This window comes from Rhinolophus hipposideros (assembly GCF_964194185.1).
Source record: "Rhinolophus hipposideros genome assembly, chromosome: 10".
Classification (NCBI taxonomy): domain Eukaryota; kingdom Metazoa; phylum Chordata; class Mammalia; order Chiroptera; family Rhinolophidae; genus Rhinolophus; species Rhinolophus hipposideros.
Window position 1 is genome coordinate 43,244,158 of NC_138056.1, and position 15,908 is coordinate 43,260,065.

Genomic DNA, 15,908 nt, shown 5'->3' on the forward strand with positions numbered 1-15,908 from the left:
TTAGCACATATCAGGGCTCCAACTATCTCCAGGAGCAGAGATGAAGGCCTTCAGGCTATGGAATACACAGATAATTTCTGGCACAAACCGCACCCCAGAAGCTGATGCCCAGTATAGGTGTAGGTGGGCACCCTCAGGTTGCTGCTGATGGAGCTTCCTCGCTACCAGGATCTCCCTCCCTCCCCTCCCACCCCCTCCTCCTCAGGTAATGCTGGCCCGCTCCCTCTTCCCTAAGCTATTTGGATATTGTAGATTCAGAAGCATCCTCTGAGGGCATCACACATAACCCCTAATTTTACAGGTGGGGAAACGGGCCCACAAAAGAAGAGAGGCCTTCCCTGAGGCTGCACAGAGAATTAGTGACTTCATTCCATGCAGAGTCTGAAAACAGGCACATGCAGAGATTCCCTCACCAGGGTATGATAAGCTATAGGGACAGAGCCTGCCCTGACTGTGGCTTACACCTGCAGTGACCAGGTACCAGCCTTGAAGAGCACCTGTCACGCAGTGGTCTCAGGCACTGAGGTCAAGCAGCAGCTGTCCATCTCTCACTGGCCGGACTGCAGGGGAGACCGGAGGCCATGGCCTGAGGTTACAGGTAGATTAAGAAGCAAATCTGAGCATCGCCTCCATCTGGGACAGAATCAGTGTACTCTCAGTGCTCAGTGGGGTCCTCAGGCCCTGCCCCAGCCACCAGACAGTCACGAGGTGGCTGGTACACTTCGGCAGATGAGGCCCAGGGGACCCAGCGGAGCCAAAAGCTGCCCCAGGGAAAACTGGGATCTCAGGGGCAAAAGCCCAGACTGGCAAGGCGTGTCTCTCACTCAGTCCTTGGCCAGACAAAGTCCATCTGGGAGACTCATTATCAGTTAGTCAGCCTCTAAATCAGGAGGACAGGTCTGCTGCAGCGCTGCCAACACAGACAGCACTGGTCGAGGGCCCAACTAGGTCAATAACAGAGAAGCTGGCAAAACACATGAAAGAACAGAAAGTCTTTCCAGCAAGGCCGCCTTCTTGTCTCCCCACCACCCCCTTCACTAGGTGGCCCACGCCACCGAAACAGAACTGAACTTTGGGGTCTGCACGACAGATGTGACTTGCAGTCAGGAAGCACGTGAGACACGAGGTTCCCCCCTCGGCATCACAGAGGGCGGTGGGGTCTGCAGCCACAAGGCCATAGACCTCCTCTGAAGGATAGGGTTGGGGGGATCCTTCCTTACTCCATTCCCCTCATCCATCACACTTGGCAGGTCCTGAGTGTGTGCCTGGCTGAGGACCTCGCTCAGTGTTGTCAGTTCTCAAGCTGTGCAGTGAGCAGGACTCCATTTCCAGATGTGCCCAGCTCTCTTTCCCCAATAAGATTACAAGTGTTGTACTGTTTGCTTTCTACATAAATATTGTTTTTATTACCAGAAAGAAGCAGCCACCTCTGTAGTAAGGCACAACACAGTGACATTGTCACTGCGGCAGAAAACCCTGCTGCTGTCCCTTTGATCTCAGCCAAGGCACCGTGGCCACAGGCCGAAGGCACTTGAGATGGCCCTTCAACTGAGGCACAGTGGAGGGGCCTGAGAGCTGAGCCTCTGGCGATCGTCTGTGGTCTCTGGACTTGTGTCCGAGCTCGTGTGTTTCCACTCGTGCTGAAGATGGACACTAAGAATGACTAAAAATGTACAAGCATCTTAAGTATCTTTCCTCCTGAATCCACCTTTGGCAACAGTCCCCAAAGCCTGGCCCCTCAGCAAAGGTGCAACTCCACCCCCTGGCCACCTTCAGGGCTTGAAGAGAGACTGGCCCAGCGGTACACAGTTGCTGGCTTGTTCTCTGTGAGTCATGCACACAGGCGGGGGTGAGATGCAGTTATATGGTGACACGCACGGTGTTACTGTGAGCACAGAGCAGACAGGTGACAAGGGCATCAGCTAGTCTGTCCCACCTGGTCCAGCCCATCCACTTCAGAGGCATCAAGGGGGCCGAGGCCCCGGCAGCCACTGTAAACCCTGTGACTGTCACCGACACTGTCACTGGGCTCCATTGGGCAAATGTAGTCCGTTGATTCATCGAACTTCTTTTTTCTTATGTTTCCAAAATGTGAAAATCCTAGTTTCCTTGGCTAAAACAAAGCAAATGCAACAGTATGAGAAGATTAACAAGCTGGCGTGCAGCTATGACTGACAATGCATTAAAAGCAGGCCCTTGAGGGGAAAAAAATTAGGCAATCTGCTTCTAGAAACACTTCACAAAATGGAGCTCCTAAAAGGCAAGTTCTATGTGCGGAGGAAAGACCAACAGATAACGAATCTTGAACAAGGACAGCTGGTCGTCTAAGACTTCATTCCTGAAACACATGCCCTGCTGTTTCAAATGTGACATTGGCATTTCCCCCAAGGACCGGGATTCCTAGAGGACCCCCCCCCCCCCCCCCGCACCGCTGTGGCACCACATGGGGGAGCTGTCCCTTCCTTCCAAGTGCAGCACCTCCAGCTCTGGCAAAGCTACACTGCAGCTACACTGGACAGCCCTGGGTGGTCCTCCCTCCCCGCTCCAGCTTTGCCCAGCAGTGTTCCTGCTTGTCTCCCTCAGACACACTTCCCGCCCTGCTCCCTTGGGGAAGGAGGTCTGAGAAGGACATGGTCTGAGGACAACGTGGCTCAGGCAGGTCGAACAAGCTTTGTGGGATTCAGACAGCTCCAGTGAAAGGTGCTGGTACTTGGACAACCTCGGGACCTCTGGATAGCTGTGTGCTGCCATTCCACAGCACAGGGCAACGGGGGCCAGCTGCCAAGAGGAACACTCCCTGTGTTGGCAAGACAGCTTTGACCAAGACCCCACACAACACCGGGGCACAAAATTGGTCTTGGCTGCAGGAAGCCTAGACTCAGGGACTCATCTGCTTTGCAAAATTAGTCAAGGCAGCCTTGGGGTAGAGGATGAGTTCTTCACCTTCTGAGAATAGATGCTTCCTGCACATGGCATCTATATAAAGAAACCTGCACTCTGTTCCTTGGATTCAAGACTGGCAGGGAACTGGCCTAAAAAACTAACAGACAATGAAATCAAACTCTCAAAGCAGAAGCCGAGAGAGCCCCCTAGTCCAGGGGACACACACTGGTTTAGCTCTAGGCTTTGGAGCAGCTGCTGTACAACATGAGGGCCAGAAGGGAGACATCCGTGATCACCCCAGAAAGGGTCTGGCAACGCACCCGGACTTTGGCTGTGGTAGTCAGTGGTGTGTATGCTGGTGAAGCCATTTTATCTCGCTTTTCCTGTTCAGCTTCAGGACCAATCAGGGCACTGAATTTGGTAGTTAGGTGACGTCTGAGGAGCGTCTTTTGTGGTGGGATATTGAGAAGCATAGCCAGGGTGTCCCCAGTGAAGCGTGGCTCCAGGATCTAAGAAGAAACCAGTGACAATTATGGTGGCTCTAGGTGATGGCACTAAGAAATGGGTCCCCATGGGCCTGAAGGTGCCTCCAGGGCAGGGGCTGATGCTCACCCACTTGTCCTGAGGTGTCCCACTCCACTCTCTACCTGGCACAGGGCCAGGCTCTGAGCAGAAACGAGCACATTTGACTGACCACCTCATTTTCATAGATCGGCAGAGAACTATGATCTCTTACATAAGGTTAGCTCCCAGGGCCCACTCTGGACGACATCCAAGCCACCCCTTCCTCATTTCCCTGCTGGCTTTGCCACTTGATAGACCTGAATGATGATAAGGATTGTATCATGGCAAGCAGGGCGTTGCATTTTGATGGCCTCCCCCTCACTTCCCCAGCCCCATGTTCTTCTAGGAGGAGGTGAAGCTGAGGGCTGATTCTCACGCAACCTCTTTGTCCTGGAATCTTCTGGGTCTGTGGCGAGGGAAGTCCCTCCAGAAGCCATTTTGTTTCCATTAGGTATATTAATTCTTAATCACAAATTACCAAAATACATTGAGACTTCCATGTATACAAGGATTTCAGATGAAATATCAATTTTTACTAGGACTTATGTGTAGCCCTTAAGAAATCAGTTTCTGAATAGCCCCGTTTGCACTGAGGCAGGGGAGCCGTCCAAAGAGCCACTCACAATGAGACCTCCATGGACGCCACTCCCACGAAGGTTGGGCGCATACTCTGCGAGGTCCACAGATCGTAACCACTCCATTACCCTGTGGTTGGACCACTGCACAACTTCGGAAGGAGAAAGGTTACTCTGTGAAGGGAGAAGAAGAGGGAAGAAGTTAGGTCTCATAGGCCCTACCACGGTCCTCTGTGGAGTCTGCCCTGATGCCTCACCAACAGGTGACCCTCACTCCTGAGTGACCAGGCAGCCAGACCAGTGGCCGAGAGCCTTCTCAGTTTCCAAGAAACAGAGCTCTTAGGGAATCTTGCAGGACCTTCTACACTGAGATATCTGATTCCAGAATCCTGTTACTCCCTAATTTTCTGGTTAACTTTGGGACTAATAGTCCTAAAAGTTATATAATCATTCACTCAGTGATTCAACAGAACTTTAAAGAGGACTATCTATTATGAGCTGTTTTATAGACAAAAAAAACATCTCCCTCTAGGCGAGCACACATTGAGATACTTGTGTCTAAATGCCCTCAAATGGCATCTGGGTCTTCAAAATGCCCAGCACTGTGCCTGACACACCATGTTTCCCCGAAAATAAGACCTAACCAGAAAATAAACCCTAGCATGATTTTTCAGGATGACATTCTCCGAACATAAGCCCTAATGTGTCTTTTGGAGCAAAACCTGAAATAAGACCCGGTCTTATTTTCAGGGAAACACGGTATAGAAGGCATTCAAAACATATTTGTTGAATAGGGAGAAAATAGGTGATGGAAGGTATAGGTAGGAGTTTGTGGTCTCTCAGGGGGGCTGAGTTAATCTTCGAGCAGAGTGAGACTTAGTTCCTAGGAACACAGGAGACAGGGTGTGACCGACGACCTTTAGCTTCAGGACCCACCAAGAACTCCAAGGTTCATGGAACATATCAGGGACTTCTGCAGTACTTGGGTTGCTGTGTTTACCTACACTGTTTCTTCTCTAGCAAAACCTGTCCATGGAGCCCGTGTGCACCGGGGACTGGAGGTTAGTTAACTTCATAGCTGCCCATAGGGAGATCTATTCCAAAATGTCTGCTTCCTTATGGGCTCCTCATGTCCTCCTCTGCCTTCTTCGACACCTATCTTTCCATTTTGTCTTTCTCCTCCATCTCCTTTCCATCACTTTCTCATCTCCTTTAATCATTATGATAGCTTTGAAAGACTTGCTGCTACCATCCTCTGGCCCACAGCTCTGTCTCCCTAAGCGAAGGTGGGAGGTTGGAAGTCTAGTGGCTGCTGTGGAACACAAAGTATAGGTCGTGGGGTGTTTGGGGCAGCATGAAGCAGCAACAAAGGAAAGAATCCCAAGCGCTATGGTCCAAAATGCAGCCATTTCCTGATGATGTCTTTCCTGCTGTCTTATATCAGATAGTCCTGGCTCAGGGCTACTCACCTCATCAGCCGGCCGCCGGTGCAGGCAGTGGGGGTTAAACTTGTTGACATGCAGCACATGAATGGCACATTTGATGCTGAGATGATGTAGTTGGCTGGTGACTTTTAAGAAGAGTAGGTCATTCTAGAAGAGGAAAGTTTTGGTTGATGAACAAGTTTTCAAAGAGACAAACGACCCCTGACCATTCCTTCCCAGACCAAACACAGAGAAGTCCACCACATCTCAGCAGGGCACAGAGACACACCAACAGCTTTTTCTTAGCACAATGGTTCATACTCTGCTACTTGGAACCTTTTATATAACAAATGACATGATTTTAGGACCTTAAGAATATCAGGGAGGTGGTGGAATCAAATTTAAAATAGCCATCGTAGGGGACAGCAGAGCCAAGTGCTCACGGGGACAACTGAAATATTGAAAGGAAAATCCTCACCACAGTTAGGTATTGCAGCATGCGTCCATCAACTCTGGATTCATGAAATTGGTCTTTGTATTGGGGCAGGCCAATATCATCAAGCCAACCTGCAGAACAGGAAGCAACAGGTGTGTGAGGATTCATGAGCACGGGGCTGTGAACGCCCCAGAAAAGGAGAGGCAGTAAACGAGCATTTTGGAGTTCCAGCTGTATTCCTAAAAAGGTTCAGTAATCCATCTGCCTTTCCCAAGGCAACAGCTGTCTTTGAGACACACATTCACAGGGAAACTCTGTCTACACTGAGGAGCTGCCAGAAACAACACACATATGTGCCTGTCCTTACGTGTCACCCAAATGTGGTCTAGCAGTGCAGACTTCTCCTCCTGCTTGGTGTTGATGGCTTTCACTGCTAAAACCAGCTTCTTCCTGTGAAGAGGGTGCTTAATTCCTAGCTCCTGAAATTGAAAGATGAAGACAGGTATGAAATTTTTGCAGGCAGTTTGGCCCTTGGAGGATGCTATGCCTGGTGGAGATATTCCACCTGGGTGGCGTGTGGCAGTGGACCCCTGCACAGTGCCAAGGGATCAACTTGTAGTGACAGAGGGAGTCTCAGCTTCCTCTGTCCACACTCCTGTGGAGAGGTGGGGGCTGAAAAGTGGGGGGCCTTACTTCTCTAGGCATTGGTTTGGGGAAAAAGGGGAATCTCCTCACCCAGGGCTCAGTCCTTACCTTTTCCATGTCCTGAGGGGTAGCTGTGAGCAAAGTGTGACCAGAAGTCACCCACTGCCTAGCAAAGATCACGTACTGGGCCAGGCCGAAGTCCTCCAGCCACGCACACACTCGGTCTGTGCTCCACTGGGCAAAGGGGGCATTGACATCACTGGGAAGCAGGAAAACAGCATGTGTCTGTTAGTGGGAGAGCCTGAGGCTCCATCTGAACGTAACAGAGCCTCACAAAAAGGGGAACAGTGTTTTAACAAACAACCCCATCATGGGATCTAGTTGAACAAAAGTCCACCACAATGCACTCATTTGAGGTAAATTCTAGCATTTCCTGTGGTAACACCTGGCCTGAGTTCCAAATCTGTAGCTACTGAGAGCGTGGGGCAGTTACAGCATCCTCGTGAGGCTGTGTGTACGTGGGCCGTCATCCACGCACACATGTGCATGTACCACAAGCCCAGAGTCCTGCCCCATTAGGATGAACATCCCCAACTGAACCACATTTTCAACAGGGTTCAATACCATTTTTAGGGAAACACTTAGAAAACTGGGAAAAGGGGGGGTTAGTTCTCTAATGTTAAAAAAACACAAACTCCTCCCATCAACAACAGCTAATACCTTATTTATTAATGAAAACACTAGGGGCATTCACATTAAAGCCAATAAAAAGACAATACTTTTTATCAGGACTGAAAACACTGGTCTGAGTGGTGCAGCCAGTATAAAAAGAGATAAAGTAAAAATTGGAAGCATAGCTATTAGAGAGGTAGAAATAAAAGAAAGCCATTCCTTTCAGATGATACAACTGCCCACCTAGAAAATGCAAGAGAAGTCAGTAAGGTGGCTAGTTATAAAATATACACGCACACATAATATTTATAACATACAAAAATCAACAATTTTCTATACACCATCAATGCACACATACTAACTTTTTTTGTTGAAATAATTTAAAAATCCCACTCATAGCAACCAAAATTATAAAATGTCTAAGAGTAGACTTTACAAGGAACCTGTGGGTCCTGTGTAACTGTGTGTGTGTGTGTTGGGTGGGGGGAGGGAGAAAGTGGTAACTGTAACACCCAACTGAGCAACAGAAGAAAAGACATGAATAAATGAAGAGCTAGATTGTCTTCCTAGACAGGATGACTGGGTATTACAAAGCCATCCATTCTTAGAGACATCAATTTTTCATGTAAAGTGTGAATATTAATGGCACCCTTAAAATCTCAATAGAGTCTTTTTTCGGGGGTAGAGAAGAAGTTGACAAAACAACTTTCTGTTCATTTTTTTAAAAATAAGTGGGGATTTATGGGATATTAGAAGACTAGATGTTTTAAAAGATTTCTTCTAGGAAAGTACCCCTAACATGCTGGTCAAAAAAAAAAAAAATTCATTGTTTGAATGCCTGGTTGAGTTGTTCTTAAAGCGGGGGAAATCCTTAAAGAGCCAGAAGACTTCTTATCTTTTCCTCTGTGTACCTGTAAGCGTGAGTGATGTCTACTTGTGTCAAATGGGAAGGGTTGGGAAGCTCTGCACGAGGGGCTCCCGTCTCCCACCTCTGGGCGCACTGGCACATCTAGTCCCCATGTCCATGCCACCCTGGGCAGGATTTCACACAGTTCTCTGTAAATGGACTGCAGGGAGGCTTACTTTTTCTGACCCTTGGGATCCCTGGTCCGAGAGAGCCTGGGCCCTGCAGTCGCTCGGAGCCCACCTCGTCGAAACTCTGCCATCCCCGGTGCATCGGTGTTGAAATTTCCTGACTGAGTTCTTCGGATCCTGTGTGAAAGAGAGGCATCCACAAAGACTGTCGGGACAGTCTGGAAGCATGGAGTCAGGGCAACCCCTCCTACACAGGGCCACACAAGCCAGACCCAGGATTCTCAATGGCACTGCTTCAAAGTGCCTCCCCAGGGGTCAAGGATCATGACCTGTGACAGCTCTTTGACCAGACCCAAGTCTCAATTCTAATCCTGCCTCTGGGATTTGTGCCACTCCCCGTGGGGGTACAAGTGGAGTTTGGTGCCTGGTAGGAGGCTCCAGTTTCTGCCTCATTTCATGGACTGGGTCAGTTGGGCTAGCAAGTAGTCAGCGCTCCATTCAAAGATTTCTTAAGATACAGACTGACCCCTAAAAAGGAAGAAATTGGTCTTACCCATGTGTCTCTCCCAAAGCACATGTGATTGAGCCGCAGAGAATGTGCTCAGGTATGCTGGGATGGATGGATGGATGGATGCCTTGAACGAGTGACATGTAATGCAGCTGACTGTATTTACTGGGTACCTTTCATAATTCTCCTTCTCTGGGCCCTAAAATAATCACTCAAATTCTTCTCTCTAAACATGACCACACTGTTCTTACTGCTCTGCTCCAACATCTAACTGAACAGGGGTTTGTGGAGACTCTGCCCAGTCAAAAAGAATATTAATTCCAAGTAATATAATTACAATCATCACCACCAACTTACTTGCCCCAGAATTTCCTGATGCCTTTGGGGCTCCGTTTACCATCTGGTGTCAGGGGAGACTGGGGGCCCGACTCAGTACCAGATGATGTGGATGAGAGGTCATTGGCCATAGTAGTGTCGTCCCAACCACTTTCTGTGTCTCCTGAGATTGAAAGAATGTAATGATGTGTGAATGAGAGGAAGGGATGTGACCTTTACAAACATTCCCCCAAGCCTGGGCCATTGTTCAGTGGGAGTTGGGAAGAGTCTGCCCAGCTCGGCCACCAAGATCTCACAAGGATTTCACAAGGGGCTCAAGCACACTCCAGGTTTTCTCTCCGAGGACTGAGTGAGCTTAAGGTTCCAAACCTGGGTGAGCTAATGTCTTCGAATTCTAAGGGTTTGGGGTCCAAGTACTTGCAGGTAACTCCAAAAAGGGAGCCTGCTCTCTTGTTCCCAAGGGAGATCTGAGAACGCGGACAGGAGGGGGACCTGGCGGAGTGTTTGGGAGGGGGTGTTAGGGTAGGGAAACAGGGCATCTCACTCTCCACCTCACCTGGAAGGGTACAGTACCTAATACGGGGGCACTGACACTCCGGCCACGATCTCCAGCCAACCAAGAAGCAGAGAAGCCACATGAAGAAGCAAGAGAGGCCCAAGTCCAGCCCACCAGAGTTATAGGGAAGCAAAGAAATAAACAAGAGAGTCATCGAGCAAGAGAGAAAAACTCAAACAGAAAGAAAAATAACCCCACAAGGAAGGAAGGGGTGAACGGCGACTGGGCTTGGCCCACAGGGTCAGCACAGTGAGAGCAGGCCTCACGTGAGGGGACCGAATGCTCCTGGAGCACTTCCTTGCAGGTAGGGTGTCCACATGCAGGGGGAGTGGCAGGGGCTGAATACACCAGGCCCCGTACAGCTTATGTGGCTGCCAGGGCTCACCTAGGTCAGACTAGAATGTCCCAAACCACTTCAAGTCCACAGTCTGGCTGTCATCAGGACATACACATTCAAGGGCTTATTTGGAGTTCCTGTAGCCAAAGGCAGAACTGGCCAAGGGCAAAAGCCAACACATGGCTGGCACAAGGAACAGCCAGGGATAAGGAATCAGGGGTAGGGAGAGCTCTGCCAGGACTAGAACATTCCCTTCTGGGCCCCATTGATCTGCTGCTGCTATTGGGGAAAGATGGCCTATTATGCATGGAAAGTAGCAAAGGCCTCCATGGTTTCAAGTCCTAAGCACCAAAAGGATACCTGTGGACTGACATCCTTGCCCATTGGCCACTGACTTCATTTCTCTAAGGAAATGCCCTCCCTTGGAAGAGCGCATAATATCATCCTATTGGTAATAGAGAGGCTGCAGAGAGGAAGGCAAAGACAGGAAAGAGAAGATCAGGATGACAGAGGAGGAGGAGTAAGGGACAGGAAGGGTGGAGTGGGATATCTAAGAGGGAGGGGAAAAGGAATGATGGGAAGGATAGGAAGGGGTTCAAGAGAGGAGGAATAGAAGAGGGAAGCTAGGGGTGGTGTAATTGCAGCTGGAAAGAAAAGGTGGGTACACACGCCAGTTTTCTGGGGCTCTGAAGTGTTTACCAAAGGAAACAGTGTGCCCAAACAGGGACCATCATCTCTGGAGGTGGGACTACCCTGAGGTATGACTTGTCCCATCCACTCACTCCCACCGTTCTCCAATTATGGGCGGCAGTGGTGGGTGCAGGGATCTTGTGCAGTAATTGGAAGTGCCAAGGCCGCCCGTCGCTTCAGCGGCCACAGGCCCAGGGGCCTGGATACTCACTCAGCCGTAGCAGGCTGCTCCCTGCAGGGTCAGGCTGGGAGGCAGTGGGAGTAGATTTGGCAGCCTCTCCATTGGGCATGGCTCCTGAAATCTTCCCAGGTAATGTCGGGTATTTGTGCTCTGCCAGGAAAGGGCTGTCCTATTAGAAGGGGAGAGAGAGATGTTGAATTAGCTGTCAGTCTCAGACTCAAACCCACTTAGGAAATCTCTAGATGCAGGAACAACTCCTGTCAGTCTCAGACTCAAACCCACTTAGGAAATCTCTAGATGCAGGAAGAACTCTCTGTTTTCTAAGAGGCATTTTTCACTTAGTCCAACTCAAAGACCCCTCAAAGATCATTTAGTCCAGGCCAGGAAAGGGGAGAAGAGTTCTGAGAGAGGTAGAAACTTGCCAAGACCATGCAGTGAGACAGGGGTGGAGTCAGGCCCAAGTCCACGGCTGACTGCAACTGACTCTCGGCAGAACTGGAGGTGTCTTGCAAAGGGGACCTTTGCATTTGGTCTAGTGTTCAGAGGCTCAATGAATAAACAGCTTGTGTCACCCTTTGAGCTCTTTGAATGTATAAACCAGAATTCTAATAAAAGCCATTACTTTATTATATAATGTTATGTATAGCTAACATATATTATTACATATTATGATAATTGTTATTTTGAAAAATATCAGATTATGGCAAAGTGAGAAGATATGCCCACGCTCAGGGGAGATGACAACAGAAACAGAGCCAGAGGGCTCCATGCTAACAGAGTCCCCTAGGAACTTAGGATTATAGTCTGCATGAGGTTCGGCCCCAGTGCAATGGGCTCTGGCCATAGAAAGAGTCCCAAAGCAACAAGCTGATTAAAAGGGGAAGAAGAATTGGAATTATTTGGTTAAGGAAGATATAATGACCCCTAAATTCACAAACCTGAGGGAAACACCACGGAATGCATTTGAGTGAGAATTACAAAAGAAAAATTGAAGCAGCATTACCAAGGGAATCAACTACAGTTGGACCCAGAAGAAAGATAATATGGAAGACACAACTGATTTCAAAATGGACACGTCAGAAAAGCAATGGGAGACTTCAGTGACTGAGACATCTTTTGAAGTTTCAAGTAGCTAGAAGCTAAGTGCCCAATAAATTTCTGATTACAGTTTGTTTATGCATGCATGTCCTAGAAATTGTTTGAAATCCAATTCATTCATTGAACATTGAATACTAATGCTCTATAAATTAGCTCAGAAAGGACGGATATGAGACAAGGAGGCTAAATTCTCAATGAATTCTGAAAAAACTGGATGGTGAAGTAGAAATAATCACAACCTTGAGAGATGGAGACAATGTGATTTTTAAGTTCCTGGTGACCTACAGGTCGAGACCGGTCAGACCAGTCAGACCAGTCAGACATGCGCTCAAGTCCAACAGTTTCCAAAGCTAGTCCATGGACTGGCTGCTTCTTAATCACCTGGGGCACTTGCAGAAACAATATCAATTCCCAGGTTCCACTTGGTCCCACGAATCAGCCCCTCTGGGAGTGCACCTTGGGAGTCTGCATTTTTAAGAAGCATCTCAATGATGCACAGTCAGACCCGTGACCCACTGACTGTGGGGAAGGCAGCCTTCAAAACATTCAGAGAACTGAAGGGCATGACTCCAAGTTACATAGTACAAGGAAATATGGGAGTGGGGAAGGGCTCTCCAAAACAGATTTCTGGTTGTGTGATCACACATCCTCTCCTAAGGCAGGGCTGAGACAACCAAAGCATTGATGTGGGCTGCTCTGGGAGCTTGCTGAGGAGCTGAGATGTAAAGAGAGCAAAGACCCAACCCAAGGATGGGCTTCAAAGATGGCCCAGACCAGTAAGAAAGATAACTAGAGGAACCGAGGGCAAGCGAAAGGGCTCTCAGCTCTGTTCAGCCAAGAAGGAAAGCTGGGAAGGAAGGACTCACTGCTGGAGAAAGTTGTGCAAGGTCAGGACAGGACCCAGAGGAAATGGAAATGCTTGAATCAGTTCTGCTTCTCTGGTCTCCCAGAAGAATAAGCCTGGTTGTGGGGGAATGGAAATCCCAGGCAGGGAGCGCCATATAACTGATTACCGAGCACAGAAAGGCAGCACACATGGGTGGAAAGAACCCACACGCTGAGTCAGACAGACGCAGGCAAAACCCTTTTTCTTTAGCCTCTCATAACCTCTGTTTTATGGTTTCTAAATAGAGAATAACAATACCTGCCTCAGGCCTAGCACATAAACAGAGGCGCAGAAAAGATCAAGTGCCTGGGGCCCAAGGAAGGCACAGAAGGCCCGGGTCAGATCCTATCAGGAATGTCACACTCAAGTGTGGTCCAGGGCAGAGTGAGAGGATACACTGAGAAACTAGAGCCGATCTAAGGAGATTGAATAGGAACATGAAAGGTCTGTGATCTGTGTCTGTGAGAAGAGGATGTTTCACGCAGAGACAGCCCAAGGGACTTAAATTCTAGAGCTGCCGGGAGCAGGGGAGCATGATTTATTCGACGGGCTCCAGAGGGAGATCCAGGACCAGGTATGCACATTCTAGGAAAGCCCGGAAGATGCATGTAACCGACAGAGCTGGAAAAGAACACCGGGGGTCTAACAGTCCAATGAGCTCCCAGTCACAGAAAGCAAGGGCCAGACACCAACGTTGGGGGATGCTGAAGAAAGATTCTTGCATCGGTAGCCGAGCGTGTGCCTGTGTTTTTAAATCATGACATATCAGCAGGGAAAAAATGAGAGCTGTCACACTCCTCTAATTGTGTGCTGAGATCACATCTCCTTTCCCAGCAATCGGATCTATGTTGCCCGGTGAAAGATGAATTTCTCTGAGCCTATAAAATGGAGGAGATAAATAAGAAATCCTATCCTACCGATGAGGGCGGTGAAAGCACATGATACAGCTCGGTGCACATACAAAGGAAACAGAATAGGAAGTTTTGTCTTTTCTCTCACCCTCTTCACCCTTATAGCTAACATATTTTAAAGTTACAAAAGCTGTAACTCACTAAATGAAAACACTCTAGCAAACAATGCAACCACAAATGCGTAATAGGGACATGCAGTTAACGTACCTTGGGGTCTCCCTCCGGGGAGAGTTGGTTCCCATCGACACCCTATGGAGTGGCAATGAGGATTTCAGTTATGTGAAGAAAAAGAGACCTGTGTTAGTCACAAACAACAACTCAGGACCACCTTCCAGCTTCAGTCTGCAACGCTCATCCCCTCCCTCCCCATCTTTTTGTCAGGTAACCACAGTTCATGGCAGGAAATACAGGTCACTAACTAACCCCAGCTGCTAGCAATGTGACGGGGGTGTGGAGCAGGAAACACACGACTGGGGGAGCAAAGCCACTAAGTGGCCCTGACTCCTGCAGCCCCAGCTTTTATAGTTTTCCACTGTATCACCAGGGATCCTGTGCAGTGCGGCTCAGGGAAGGTGCCCTATCAGGGTCTCCAGTGACCTCGCTCAAGAGCCTGCGACCCTCCCCTCCAGCCCAGGGGTCACCCACAGGGTTAAGGACGACCCTCATATAAGGCGCCACAAAGCCCTCCTCCTATCTTTCCAGACTCTTAAAAAAGCTTCCTCTCTAATCTCCTCAATTAGCCCATAACTCACTTCTGGGATCATCTCCTTTCCCCATTACTTCCTCATTCAAAATCTCTGCAATGCTCCCCAGGACCCTGGGGATACAGGACCAGTATTCAAAATCTTTTCTGGTTTGATCTGGTTCATGACTTTGACCATCCTCCTCATGCTCCACCATTTCCCCAAACCTGTCTGTGCCCAACTCAACACCTCTCATGAACTTCAGATAGCATTTCCTGACTTGCTCAGACTCTGGGATGCCTTGCGTCACACCTGACCAGTTTTCTCAAAATATTCCTATAAATCTTGCTTCCCTATCAGCTTTATAAAAGCATCTACAAGGCGGGGACCAGGACCTTGCTGTGTGTCCCAGCACAAAGAAGTAACTCAGTAATCTTATAGAGAGACTGATATGCTGACCTTCTCCACAGATTCACTTCTCAAGTCTTCTAGACTACAGGAGAGTTTTTTCTGAGCCCTGGAAAAACACAAAAGAAAGAATTATTGGAGAAGGAGGCACATGGTATAATTCATGCAGGAGGCATTCCAGATGTTTAACCAGCAGTCTGTCTTAGGCTTTGGGTCAAGATCAGATTAAAAACCACCCTCTCATCATAATCATTACATATGAGACTGGCCCATCTCAGGGTATAGCCTGCTCTCACAATGTGTTGGTGAGGGCATGAGAGGATCAATTAACTCCAAATAAAAAATCCTTGGCATTCCTCAGAATGCTAGGATATACTCAATTCTGCCACATCAATGTGAGTTGACTGTTTTGTGGTCATAAGAGAGCAGTGTCTACAGAGTAAAAGAGGAAAGACACCAATACTGCCTTGTCTGTGAGTCTAAGAGTAATCCAGGGAGGAGGGGTTAGTTTAGAGTGGAAATGAGCACATCAGCCAGCCCCACCTCCAAAGCATTACCTGCTAGGATCTTCTATGTGCACTAACCAGCCTGCTCACAGGAATTTGCTTTCTTGGGGGCTATTTTGCAGAGAAGGGCACTAATTGGATAGAGAAGAGGCAACGCTACCACTGGTCACAAGGTGACCTTGTGACGTGTCCTTGGCAGTGATATTTCTCAGTTTATGTGAATAAATCAGCATCTGTTTGTATATTAGTCTCTTGGAAGTCTGGTCAGTGTGAGCTCAGTGTTGACTTCCTCATGAGTGAACTCATCTACCAAATTTCTTCTTCTGCAAAACTAAGGACTGCCCAGTCGCCCTCATTGACACTGCTGTTTTTCTCTGGGACTAAAGGCTCAGGGAACAAGGGCACTCCGGAAGGTGGGGTTCTGAAAGTGCAGACTCTGGAGCTCTGGAGACTGAGCACCCTTCTGGGGAATGCTTCCATCATGTTGTGGCTGCCTTCTCCAGACACCTTGGCACAAAGACAGCCTGTTCTTGGTGGTCAAGCTCCATATCTCCATAACTTGGAAATGTGTTCT

At 48.6% G+C, this 15,908-nt stretch overlaps 1 protein-coding gene across 18 annotated transcripts in view; it reads right to left on the minus strand.

Annotated features, from left to right (window-relative positions):
* The window catches only part of PPFIBP2 (PPFIA binding protein 2), a 124,007-nt gene that overhangs the window by 1,937 nt on the left and 106,162 nt on the right, over positions 1-15,908 (minus strand). For 10 of the 18 annotated variants that reach the window (XM_081063414.1, XM_081063412.1, XM_081063400.1 and 7 more), the window contains 13 exons: positions 14,880-14,937; positions 13,945-13,986; positions 10,873-11,011; positions 9,652-9,684; positions 9,100-9,241; positions 8,283-8,411; positions 6,636-6,786; positions 6,250-6,361; positions 5,925-6,013; positions 5,492-5,614; positions 4,071-4,196; positions 3,204-3,392; positions 1,937-2,113 (listed from right to left, as the gene is read on the minus strand). In XM_081063414.1, coding sequence (XP_080919540.1) covers positions 1,937-2,113; positions 3,204-3,392; positions 4,071-4,196; positions 5,492-5,614; positions 5,925-6,013; positions 6,250-6,361; positions 6,636-6,786; positions 8,283-8,411; positions 9,100-9,241; positions 9,652-9,684; positions 10,873-11,011; positions 13,945-13,986; positions 14,880-14,937 — 1,510 coding nt within the window. Of the gene's footprint in view, positions 1-1,370; positions 2,114-3,203; positions 3,393-4,070; positions 4,197-5,491; positions 5,615-5,924; positions 6,014-6,249; positions 6,362-6,635; positions 6,787-8,282; positions 8,412-9,099; positions 9,242-9,651; positions 9,685-10,872; positions 11,012-13,944; positions 13,987-14,879; positions 14,938-15,908 lie in introns of those variants that run through there. The other 8 variants (XM_081063417.1, XM_081063404.1, XM_081063416.1 and 5 more) reach the window with 2 other exon arrangements.